The sequence below is a fragment of the Vigna unguiculata genome, unplaced genomic scaffold (genome assembly GCF_004118075.2).
Source record: "Vigna unguiculata cultivar IT97K-499-35 unplaced genomic scaffold, ASM411807v1 contig_120, whole genome shotgun sequence".
NCBI classification, from domain to species: Eukaryota; Viridiplantae; Streptophyta; class Magnoliopsida; order Fabales; family Fabaceae; genus Vigna; species Vigna unguiculata.
The window spans coordinates 22,818-36,013 of record NW_021010826.1 but is presented as its reverse complement, the minus strand read 5'-3'; the positions used below and the strand labels follow the sequence as shown (position 1 = coordinate 36,013).

General features: G+C 46.1%; 1 protein-coding gene across 1 annotated transcript; it reads right to left on the bottom strand.

Moving 5' to 3' along the window:
* Positions 1-2,163: 2,163 nt before the first annotated feature.
* LOC114171139 lies at positions 2,164-2,595 on the bottom strand. Its single transcript, XM_028056351.1, has one exon. The coding sequence runs from the start codon at positions 2,593-2,595 to the stop codon at positions 2,164-2,166; it is 432 nt and encodes a 143-aa protein (XP_027912152.1).
* Positions 2,596-13,196: the final 10,601 nt, after the last annotated feature.

Here is a 13,196-nt window from a genome sequence, read left to right as displayed (position 1 = left end):
AGTCAACTTGGTCCCCAAAGCCTCTTGTAAGGTTTGCTAGAACCGGGATGTAAACCGTGGGTCTCTGTCAAAAACTATGCTCGAAGGTACTCCATGCAACCTCACGACCTCCTTAATGTACAGCTGGGCTAAATTGGCCATAGACATCCTCAAGTTCATCGCCAAAAAGTGGGCCCTCTTGGTCAACCGGTCCACTATCACCTAAATGGTGTCATGTCCTCTAAAAGTCCGTGGCAAATGGGTTACAAAATCCATGATGATGTTGTCCCATTTCCGCACTGGTATTTCTAAGGGCTGTAGGTTCCCACCGGGCCTCTAGTGCTCCACCTTCGCCTTCTGACAAGTTAAACATGCTGATACGAACTGAGCCACATCCCTCTTCATCCCTTGCCACCAGAAAGTCTCCTTAAGATCTTGGTACATCTTAGTCATGCCAGGATGCAAACTAAGACGACTCTTATGTCCTTCCTCAAGAATTAACTTCTTTACCTCAACATCATTGGGTACACAGATCCTGTCCTGGAACCTCAAGATATCATCATTAACCAAAGTGAAATCTCTAGTCTCATCTGACCCAAGTTGTTCTCTGACTCTGTTCAGACTGGCATCTAATAACTGCCTCTCTCTCACTAAGCTCAAAAAGTCACTAGATGTAGTAAGGGTACTACACCTAATGGACTCGAACCCCAACTCCACCTGTAGCCTCATGTCGCTGAACTTCTCCAGCAACTCTACCTCTTTTATCATGAGATGTGCCGTATGTACAGTCTTCCTACTCAAAGCATCTGCCACCACATTTACCATCCCCGGATGATATAGGAGCTCGAAGTTATAATCTTTCAGGAACTCCATCCACTTCCTCTACCTCATGTTCAGCTCCTTCTGGTCAAACAAGCACTTTAAACTTTTGTGGTCGCTGAACACATGAAACTTAGCACCATAAAGATAATGCCTCCAAATCTTCAAGGCAAAGACTATCGCCGCCAACTCCAAGTCATGAGTGGGGTAGTTCCTCTCATGCACCTTGAGTTGTGTCGAGGCATATGCCACAACCTTCTTCTCCTCTGTCAAAACGCAACCAAGTTCGAAGTGCGAGGCGTCACAGTAGACCTCGAACGGCTTCTCGACATCCAGGATCACTAGTATCGGAGCGCTAGTCAATCTTCTCTTCAATTCCTGGAAACTTTCCTCGCACTTATTTGTCCAAATGAAGGGTTGGTCCTTCCGAGTAAGTAGTGTCAGGGGTGCCACTATTTTGGAGAATCCCTCTATGAACCTCCTATAGTAGCCCGCTAACCCCACAAAGCTCCTGATCTCTGTGGCCGACTTAGGATTTTCCCACTTTACCACTGCCTCAACCTTCCCTGGGTCCACTGTAATCCCCTTGGCGGATATCACATGCCCCAAAAACTGAACCTCATCCATCTAGAATTCGCACTTGGACAACTTGGCATACAACTGTTTATCTCTCAGAACACCAAGCACCAACCTCAGGTGTTCTGCATGCTCCTCCTGAGTCTTAGAATAGATAAGGATGTCGTCTATGAAGACTACGACAAACTTATCTAACAAGGGTCTGAAAATTCGGTTGATGTAGTCCATGAACACTGTTAGAGCATTGGTCACACCAAAAGGCATAACCACGTACTCATAGTGTCCGTACCGGAATCGGAAAGCCGTCTTCTGCACATCATCAGCCTTTACCAAAATCTGATGGTATCCCGACCGCAGGTCTATCTTCGAGAATACTGACGACCCATGCAGCTGATCCATCAAGTCATCAATTCTCGGGAGCGGATACTTATTCTTGATCGTCATCTTGTTCAGTTGCCTGTAGTCCACACACAGGCGTCAACTCCCATCCTTCTTCTTTACCAGCAACACTGGTGCTCCCCATGGTGAAGTACTGGGTCGGATAAACTGCTTCGCCATTAGTTCCTCTATCTGTTTCTTAAGTTCCACCAACTCTGCCGGAGCCATGCGGTATGGAGCCATCGATACCGGACCTATCCCCGGTACTAGGTCAATAGAGAACTCCACCTTCTTACTAGGAGGTAACCCAGGTACTTCATCCGGAAACACGTCCTCAAACTCATGCACCACAGGTATAATTGATGGTCCTTCTCTCTCCTCCACTTCCACACGGGCGAAGATTATGAAGCATTACGCGCCACTCTGAATCTCCCTCACCACCCCTTGAGGAGACACCAACTCGAGCTCCTCTGAATCGGGAAACAACAACCTCTTCTCCCGACAGTCTATAAGAATGCAGTTGGCAGAGAGTGAATCCATCCCTAGGATCACTTCCAACTCTTGGAGAGGTAGACATATCAGATTCACCCTATATTTGCGTCTTTCCACCACCACAGGACACCTAGCACACAAGGACGACGTCCTGACCAAACCCGATGTCGGAGTAGATACCACAAGTTCACACTGCAACTTACACACCGACAGACCCAACTTTTTCACACAAGCATCTGACACAAAGGAGTGTGTCACTCCAGAATCATATAACACGCAGCATCTCATCCTAGAAATCACACAATAACCCATTACGAGGTTACCTGAACCTGCCGCCTCTGCTTCGGTCATGGCGTAGACTCTGCCCGTCGCCTCAGTCCTGTTGCCTTTATCTCTCCACTGGTGCTGGTGAGGAGTCTAAACTGGAAGGCGTGCAGCTGCCCTAGCAAGAGTGGGACAATCCTTCCCAAAGTGGCCCTCCTTGCCAAAGTTGTTGCATCTGTGGTAACCCTCCATGCGTGGGCAAGCGCTCCTCAGGTGTGGGCCCCCACATATGTAACACTGCACTCGACCCTACTAGGGAGGAAGACCCCTAGACCCCTGAGGCTGATGGGGACGTCTGTCATATGGTCTCCTCCGCTCGTCGTGTCTAGGCTTGGACCTAGATGGTCCACTAATCCTCTGAGGCTGCTGGGGCCGTTGACCCTCTACCTCATTCTTCATCTTCTCCATCACCCTGGCCTTCTCCACCAGAGCGGCAAAATCCTTAATGGATAAGGGTGTTACTATCAAGTGAATATCTCTCCTGAGGCCGTTCTCGAATTTTCGGCATCTCCACTCCTTATCGAGCGGCAAGGTATAAAAGCGGCTTAGGTGCTTGAACTTCTCAGCATAGTCAATCACCGTCTTCCCTCCCTAGGTTAGTGTGAGGAATTCCACCTCCTTGGCATATTGAATGATGTCTGGGAAATATTCTGAGAGGAATTTCCCCCTAAAGGCCTCCAACGTCAACGAATCACCTCTCTCCTCCATTATGGATTTGGTACTGGTCCACCAGTGCTCAGCCTCCCCAGTGAGCATGTATCCTGTGAAAGCTAACATGTTCTCCGCTGGGCATGTTTTTGCATCAAAGATCCTCTCCAGATCCTTCAGCCACTGGTCTGTTGTGTCAGGGCTCGTCTTCTCGTTGAACTTCAAAGGATGGTGTTTCAGGAAGTCTTCCAGACTCCACTCCCTGATTGGTGGTCGTGGCTTCAGGCCAAACACAGGGGCAGTCGCCCTGTTCCTTCCAACTGGCGAAGGGTCTCCATATGCTGCCTATGTGCATCCTCGGCAGCCACACGTGCCTGTTGTTGCTCAAGCGATGCCGCCTGTCGCTGCATCGCTGCCTCATGATGCTGCATCATCGTTGTGCTTTGCTGCGTCATGGCAGCCACCATCGCCTCTATTGCCCTGGCGATATCGGGCAAGTCAACCTGGGACGATTACGAAGTCCTACGAGGAGGTGCCATAGTTCACTGGCACACAGAAAATCACTTGGTTAGGCTCGAATAATGCAAGAATTTAACTAAGAACACTCAGAAGGCACAGAGAAAGCTAAGCGGACTTCCAAGTCCACAGACCTAAGGAATGACCGCTCTGATACCATAAATGTAACGTCCCATTTAATTATTCAGCGAAATTAAAAGACACGTCACACAAAATAGTAATGTAGAGTAGTCCTGGGGTCTTTAACACAACCCCTACAAACTGGGCACACCACAATGCCAACGGAAACCAGATAAAAGTCTAACAAAATGAGAGTAGAATAGTAAGGCATAGAGCAATACATGGGTCGTAGCCCTAAAGAAAACCCATGAAGAAAAGAAACATAAAGTCCAGCCCAGATGGCTAAGCAGCGAAATCGCCATTTCCTTGTTGACCGCGGAAACCTCGCCCATCTGCTCCCATCAATTAAATTGATGATCATCGCAAGAAAGAAGAGCCACATACAAGACAACCATAGAACAAACAGGGTAAGCTAGAGCCAACAACATTTTCATCATACAGTCAAATATACTTTCACCATCCAATATCCATACAACAACCAAACATGTTATGACTTTTCAATCGATACACTACGACTCGACTCGACTCACCCAGATACGTATAACTTGGTCGGATTCAGCGGATGCTTGCACTTGTGTTCGATACCTCTGCTCACCCCCGAGCTGCTCACCCCCGAGCTATGTGTTACAAGTGTTACGATGGATCAATTTTCCCTCACCACAAGGTTAGCCCTTAGTGAATTTCAGGCCTCCTGCTACTCTCACCACAGGAGTCAGTCTGCTCTAGGTGAGACTAACTGACTCCTTAGAGTGTCAGGATGCAACCTTACCTTGAATCCTTACTTAGTTATACAGATGGGGCACCACCATGGACACCCACTAACAGGGGCCATGGAATTACGTCCCGACCACTGAAGCGCAACCCCGGAGGCCTCACCTAGAGACTCCAAGGAATTACACACTGACACAGACCCAACAATCATAAATCAACAATAAGAGAATACCAATCATGCTTACAATTCAATGTCAACCTTTGAAAAATAACACCTCATTCGTATCACATGTTGAACCCATACCACTGGCCATTACCACCCCATGAGTATATGGCCTCATCTCATATCAATACCATGTCCCATTAATTCCAACTCACTCATTAATTTCACATGCCAAGCTTTCACGATATCCATCATTCCATTCATGAATTATGTCACACATACATGGCAATCCATTATATATATATATATATATATATCTCAACATATCAAGCATACCCAAACAATTACAAATCATCCAAGGATAACCAAGCAACCAAACCACGCACTGTCTCGCCCAATCCCTCGCTCAAGCTGAAGGGTCTCGCTCAGGAGAGAAAGTCTCTCTCAGGCGAGCCCCTTTCGCCTAGGCGGGGGCTCGAAAAGGAAACAGGAACCAACGCGGCATCTTGCTTAGGCGAGACCCCTCTCGCCTGGGCGACTGGTTCGCTCACTCAAAATAATGAGTTGGTTGCCTGGGCGACCTTTCGCGAAAAAGGATTTGGGCGAGCCTCCACCAGACTCGCTTTGGCGAGTCCGACCAATCACACAAAGCATTTCACGTCCCAAGAAAAATGATTAACCCATACAAACAATTCGCAAACTCAAGAACAGGCATAAAAGCACAACTTAATCTCGAACCCTAACTTCCCGTACCTGGAAACGTTAGCTAAGGCTTTGATACTCGAACAGTGAGGAACAATAGCTCCGGGACAGTTTCGCGAGCTGAAAAATAGTGGGACAAGTTCCAAAAATGAGAACATAGAGCTTGAGTTGGGAGGGACTTACACGGAACGGAAGAATGAGGCTGAGCTTGCTAAGCTGTGACGACTCCAAACCCTAGCAGAGGATGACGATAGCTGCTCTAAGAGATGTGTGGGATCTGTTTTACGAAGAGTAGTTACAAGTTAGGGTTTTGGGGTATCTTAGGTCAGAAATTGAATTGGGCCAACCCCATTTAGGCCCATAAGATTGGGCAGCCTCTACAATAAGAATGGCAGAAATAATTGGGCCTTACACCAAAGGTGTGCATTTATGTTGTCTTTCTAATAACTCTAAAATATCATATACATTTTTTCCTACCTTTCTTTTTCTATTTCTTAGGAAATCTTTTTAAATCTCTTGTATATAAGCATATTAACCCACGTAACAATATATCTTTTCAATAAATCCATTTAACTAATAATAATCATTTGTGTTCCTGCAGAAGACAAATAAGATAAGTTAGGCACAAGCGTCACCTTACCATGTAGTCCGCTATCTCCTCAGTTGGCCTCTTCCTGGTCGATACATGTTAGCTTGGACCCAGGAGGGGTTACCTGCAGAAGAGTCTCTGAAGCTCAAGTAAGTCAAAGTTCTCCGAAAGTCAAATCAGTGATTAATGAATGCGTACCTTTAACTGATGGGGTCCACGTGTATTTATAGAGCATTAATGACGTTTGACCATTTCATGGGCTGGGCCTTAACTTGGGCTCTAGGTGGGGCTTGTGAGTGGGCTAGGGCCCAAACCCAGGCCCCTAAGGTTTATTGGATGTGGGCGTTTCTATTATGTTGAGTTCATTAGAGTGGTCGGCCTAGGTTCTAGACTTAGCGGATATGTTGGAGTAGTCGATCTAGGCCGGCTATTTGTCTTGATGGCTTACGTTGGTGTAGGTTAGGCTAAGCCGGCCTAGGCTGGATACTTGACTGCCTTGATATGCACATTGTTTACTTATTTGGTCTAGTTTGGCTAGGTGTGGTACACTAGTCCCCCAACCTTGTCCGATATGAGTTGTCAATCAAGGGTGATATGTGTTAATATGCTAGCGAAACCGGCTAGGTGTGATACACCAGTCCCCCAGCCTTTAAGTGTGGTGAACAGTGTTAAGGCTAAGAAGTTGTAACCGTCGGAAGGTAGGTGAAGGGGTGTCAGTTGGTCAAATCGAAAAAGTTTTGGCGCCGTCGTTTTGAATTGTCATATCCTTCGTAATGATGGTGTCGATTGGTCTGGGGTATTATTTTGGCGGAAAGATTTTCGTCGTTTGAGATCGTGGACTATAAATGTGGATTTGAAAACAGATGGGAGGTTACTTGTTTCATTTGCGAGAATTCTGAATCCAAAGATTGTGCACGTAATACTGTGCGACTAGTCCCCACTTTCGACCGACATCTTTTCATAAAAAACAAAACTAGGTATGTCTAGTAGTGATAGCATGTCTACGTTTAGTAGTAGCGAGAGTACTGAGTCGGAGAGGAGTAACGATAGGCGGCTTGGTGACGAGGGTACGAGTTCTATGATTGGTACCAGCGGGATGTCAGTGGAGGTTGTGAGGGAGGTTCGGGAGGATCCTCCCTAAGAGTTAGAGGAGAGCAACTGGCCAGCGAAAGGCGGCTACGGGTGGGTGGCTGGTGATGTTCGTGATCAATCGTCTCTGTTTAGGTGGTCCCGCTTACTGAACTCTTGGTTGAACTGCACACCTGTTATCTCCAAGGGTGTCAATAGGGGCATTGTTTCTTTGGAGAGGGTCAACGCTATCGACCGGGTATGCCACGGGTAGGAAGGGGCTACCGAAAAGTTCTTCTACATGTACATGTGCCACTTCTCTCAACTTCATGTACGATTGACGCTAGACGACTTTACCATGGGCGTGTTGCGGGCGTTGAATGTGGCACCCACACAGCTGCATCCGAACAGTTGGGCTTATTTGCAGGCCTTTCGTATCCTGTGCCAGTCTTTATACTTGGAGCCCACTCCTTACGCTTTTTTGTATTTCTATGATACTAGACCTCGGCGGCTGGTTACTTGGCTATCCTTGATAAGTCGCCCTAGCATCAACAGACTGGATGCCTTCTCCCAGTCTTTCAAGCATTTCAAGGACGAATACTTCAAATTCGTCGTCAAGGAAGGGGGTAAATCTCACTTTTTGAATGCGGATGGGAGTACCAAGTTTCCCTTTAGCTGGACCAACAATCCTTCTCGATATAAAGACTTGGGAGTGGAGGAGTTGTCGGCTGGTGATAAGGAGGTGGTGGGGATGTTGTTGAAGTTTGTCGATAAGTTGCCCACTAAGGGCCTAGTTAGGGTTTATAATTCGGTGCATCCGATAATAGATATTGAAGGTATCTGTTTATTACTTAAGTTGTGTTAATAATGCTAAGTTGTTTTGATCCGAGTCGTGATATGTTGTTGCAGGACATATGACGCAATCTGGCAAGAAGAATCTGGCGCTCTTTCAATCATTGAGGAAGGAAATGGCCGCTAAGGCCAAGGCGGCTGGGAAAGCCGATGTTCCCAACCTGTAGGAATCGGTGGTGGAGGTGCACGTACATGGCGGAACGAAAAGGAAGGCTGAGCTTCCGCCTCGACCCGGGAAGGGCAAAGATGTGAAGAAGATAAGGGCGACTCTTCTTGGAACGGCTAGCGGGGCGGGGTCGGCTAATGAGGAGAAGGGGCCTGAAGCCGGGTTGATCGAGTTGCTGGAGATATCCGTTAGGAAGGATATCTCGATCAGCCTCCCGAATACCGTTGTTAATTCTATCGATAATATGGACGCGGATCATATTGTGAGAACAATGGTCGAGTTTGGGAGCAAGGCCTTAGTCTTGAGCCCGCATGTAGGGTCTCTTTACAGGAGGGAAGTAAAGGAGGTGGGGGAGTTGCAGGGTAAGGTGGATAAGCTGGAGGAGGAGACGACGACTTTAGAAAAGGAGAAAAAAGGCTGGGAAGCGGAAAGGAAAAGGCTGGCAACATGGAAGGTGCGTTGCTTGGATTCTAAGGATAAACAGAACAAGCGTATAGGGGAATTGGAGGAAGACTATGAGGACTTGAGGGACAAGTATGATGGGGTTGTTGGGGAACTTGATGATCTGAAGAATAGCGTCATCCAGGAGCATATCAATGGTTTTGAGAAGGGGTTGCGGCAGGCGGCCTTCTTCCATCCAGATGTGGACGTCTCAGATTCAAGGTTCGATATGGATAAGGACATAGTTGATGGTAAGTTGGTGAGGGAGGATGAGGGGATGCTGAGGAGGTGGAGGAGAAGGCGGCAGAGGAGGAAAGGAAAGCGGATAAGGCTGCAGAGGTGGCCCATGATTTAGCAGAGTAGGACATTGATTTCTTAAATTTGTAAAAGTATTATTGAGCCTATGTTTGTATTATCTGGTACAATATGTTGCGTTGGTACATTTATTTGCGCTAATGCTTAATGCGATTAGTTTCTGTATGTTATTGTGTATATCGAATTTTGATGATTTGTGGTGTATGTTATGTACGACGTAAGCGATTGTATGTTAAGGGTGTTCGACCCAGGCCGCTTACTTGGGGTAAGGGTGGGGATTTTAAACGAATTAATCATGAGTAAAGGGTGTTCGACCCAGGCCGCTTACTTGGGGTAAGGGTGGGGATTTTAAACGAATTAATCGTGAGCAAAGGGTGTTCGACCCAGACCGCTTACTTGGGGTAAGGGTGGGGAACTTGAACGAATTAATCATGAGTAAAGGGTGTTCGACCCAGGCCGCTTACTTGGGGTAAGGGTGGGGAACTTGAACGAATTAATCATGAGCAAAGGGTGTTCGACCCAGGCCGCTTACTTGGGGTAAGGGTGGGGAACTTGAACGAATTAATTATGAGCAAAGGGTGTTCGACCCAGGCCGCTTACTTGGGGTAAGGGTGGGGAACTTGAACGAATTAATCATGAGCAAAGGGTGTTCGACCTAGGCCGTTTACTTGGGGTAAGGGTGGGGAACTTGAACGAATTAATCAAGAATAAAAACATAGAGTCATAAGGTAGGGAACCCTTGTAAGACCCATAGAATTTAATTAATTAAATAAATAATTAATTAATAAATACGGGAGGGGAAATAATTATGACATTAAATTATGGTTGGTATGATGTGGAAGAGTGCTAGCTCATGTGGTTGAGAGCACTTTGATTGTGCAAGAGGACTTGGGTTCGAGTCCTATGTATGCTAACTTTTGATGTTATGGTTTTATTATTTAAATCTATGAACACATGTTCTTGTATATTATGATAATTGAATTGTGATTCCTAGAAAGAAAATATGAATTGGTTAAATGGTTTGATATAGACTTGGTGATTACATGGTTGTGGGTTCAAACCTTGGAGAACCAAACTAAAAACATTATTTTTGGCATTTTGGCTTTGAATTGAATATGAAAAGTTGGGAAGAACCCTAGATAGTTGAGAGGCAGCCTTGGGTGGCTGAAAAACAGATCATAAAGGTCAATTAAATGGTAATTAACAGTACCATTAGGTAAATTTCGTTTTGGGTAATTAAACCCTACTAAAAGCCAAGTTTAAAAGGGTAAAAAGTGGCCATAGGGAAGGTTTTGGCAAGCTGGAATAACAACCTGAATTAGAGCACGAAAATCAGAGAGATTGGTGAGGTTTGAGTGAGGTTCTGGTGAGGTTTGAGTGACCACATCAAGAAGGGGGAAGACGTAGTGATCATTGGAGTATCTCAAACAATTCAATTTAAGCGAAGGAATTCCAGGTTAGGGGAGCTGGACTCCGCGATTTTGTTTTAAAGGAATAATAACATGTGATGTATGATAATTAAATGTCTATCTGTTGTTGTATGCTCGAATTTCTGCGTTTCTGGAAATTTTCCAGAAACCGCCTGGCGGGTGATGAATCACCGCCAGGCGGCTCATCTGTTTATTCGAGTTTAAGGGCTTCTGGGAGGGGAACCACCTAGTGGCACATTCCCGGCTGCCAGGCGACGTTTGGAGTTACACTGGATTTCTGGGTTGCGGATGAAGCACCTGGCGGTGCTGGATGAACCGCCAGGCAGCGAGGGGCCATTTTTCCTGTGTTGGGGTTTTCTGGAATTCTGGGTTAAATCTGATCGGTGGGAAAGTTGTTGGTGATTAACAATAGATGAATTCGATATTACATGATGTCCAATTTACGCATTAGTAGGTAGAAATGAATGAAACAGTGATTTAATGTGACGGAGATGGAAGCGGAGTACGCTTGGGATGAAATTGTCGTGATCCTTGCGGGGTACGGTGGTAGTGAGATGGGGGGACTGAAATTATTGGAGTTGTGTTGCCAAAATAGGAGGAATTGCATTAAGATAGATGATAGGTGGTGGTCGGGAAGGTTAGTAGTGGCGAAAGAGAGCAGGATGGCCCTCAGATCTGGTAACTGATCTCCCGCCAGGCGGCAGCGTTACTACAGTGGCAGATTGGAGGTCTGGTTGGACTGGTTCGGGCTAGAGGAGTGGAAATTCGTGCAGTGGGGGTAATAATATTGGGTGTGAACAAATTTGACTACGAGATGAATTAGAAAATTATGAGAGTGTAGACTTAAGTATGACTAATAAGATGGGGTCAATTATGGGGTGGACAATGAGAAGAGAATGTTGACAGATAGGTCTTAGGGCTGAAAAATACCTGTAGTGAGGTGAGTGCTTTTTGGTCAGATGGGGTACCAAAAATAGAGAGGGACGTTCTGTGAGCTTAATGGAAAGACTAATCACGCTATGGTCAGACTAGGGGATAATGTGTATAGGGATGATTTGTGGTTGATGGGGGATCTTCTAAATAACCTTAATTAGTGTAACTCATAGGCAAGATAGGACGAGAAGACTCGAATGAATATAACTAGTCTTGGGGTTAACATATTCATCAAAAACGAGTGATTCAGATAGTACAAATGCAAGTATGGAGAATAATATAGGAGTGGAGTGTAGATAAACCAGCACGTGACGATGTTCTGAGATGGCGCCTGGCGGCGGGGTTCAACCCGCCAGGCGGTAGCAACGGTACGATGGGTCTGAATATCAGGAGGCGCCTGGCGGTGCGGTGGTGCCTGGCGGCGGGGGCTGACCTGCTAGGCGGTAGCTGATAAGTCTGTATAATTTGAGGCGCTGTGCGCCTGGCGGTACGTGACACTCGCCAGGCGGTCTGGGAGCTGGCAGCGCCTGGCGGTACGTGTCCCCCGCTAGGCGATTTATACTACTGCAGCTTTGAGTTTTATTTATGAATTTGTGATCTACAGTGCGTCTAGTGATGCTTTAAGGGTAAGATTGCTGGTGTTCCTTGAGTTGTGGCTCGGAACGTATCCCTTGAGTTGTGGCTCGGGATAGGGGTTAAGCACGTGGTATTCCTTGAGTTGTGGCTCGGAATAGCATCTCTTGAGTTGTGGCTCGGGATGGCGGATGGACACGAGGAACTCTTGAGTTGTGGTTCGGGTTGGCGAGTGTTGCCGGTGTGAGTGTGCTGGTTGTGGCCACTACGGATGGGTCCAGATGGATTACCCTCCTCAGTTGTTGGCTGACGAGTTTGGTAGTCTTGGGACGATACGGACTTTGTTCGTATATGGGAACTCTACCTGGCGTTGCGGTGTATGATCTGTAGCATGTTTTCCCGCACGTGCTCTATCGGTTGTCGCCGATAGGTATGGCAGCAAGTCACCTTGAAGTAATCCTCAAACATTGTAGAACACGAATAACCTGATTGGGGGTCAGATGGTAGGAATTAAAGAATAGGGCATTGTCAGATGTTTATTTTATGTACGACCCCTTGTGTTTATATGCTTATGTTTCTGTAACTTTATATATGTGATTTAATTGTTAAGCTCACCCTATCTGCGTGTGTATGGTGATGATCGTGTACGCGGTACACGGGAGCAGACGTTGGTGATGCAGGTGGCTCTGGTGCAGCCTTGTCGTGGAGAGGGGATTGACTTGGGGAAACTCTTACGTTTATCTACTTGTTTTTGAAAACATTTGTAAACCCTGATGGGTGACTTGATAATATTGTGGTTTTGGTTTTGTAATGGACGTTGTAAACTTTATCTGCTCATTTAATAAAGTTTTAAATTTTCCCGCGTTTTGGGAAAATGAGGTATTATTAAACGCATTATTTTATTTATTTCATTTATTTATTTATAAATCAGTAATATCCTGACGGGATGTTACAACCCTTCTTTTTATTTATTGAATAGGGGTGCCTCGTTAAAACCTTGGCCAAAACCCTCCTTAGGGAAAAAAGACCAAGTGAGGAAAAAGAGTACACCCAGGGTTACAAGTATCGGTTTGATTACAATACACATTTAGCTGAAGTAGAACTTGAGGTGGGATACATTCCATGTGTTGGGAATCTCTTTCCCAGATAATTGCTCTAGGCGATAAGCTCCTCCTCCTGCATCTTCTCGTATGCGGTACGGGTCGTCCCAATTGGCGGAGAACTTGTCATCCTTCTTTCTAGCATTGTTGGCCATTCTCCATACTAGGTCCCCGATGACAAATGATCGTGGGTGTAGATTTGCATTATATTTCCTGGCAGCTCGTTGTTTGACAGCTAGATTGCGTATTTGGGATTTTTCTCTGATTTCGGGTAGGAGGTCGAGATGTAAGGCTATGTTTT

Coding starts and splice junctions, on each gene's coding strand:
- LOC114171139 (XM_028056351.1), bottom strand. CDS start 2,595: ATGACCGAAGCAGAGGCGGCAGGTTCAGGTAACCTCGTAATGGGTTAT.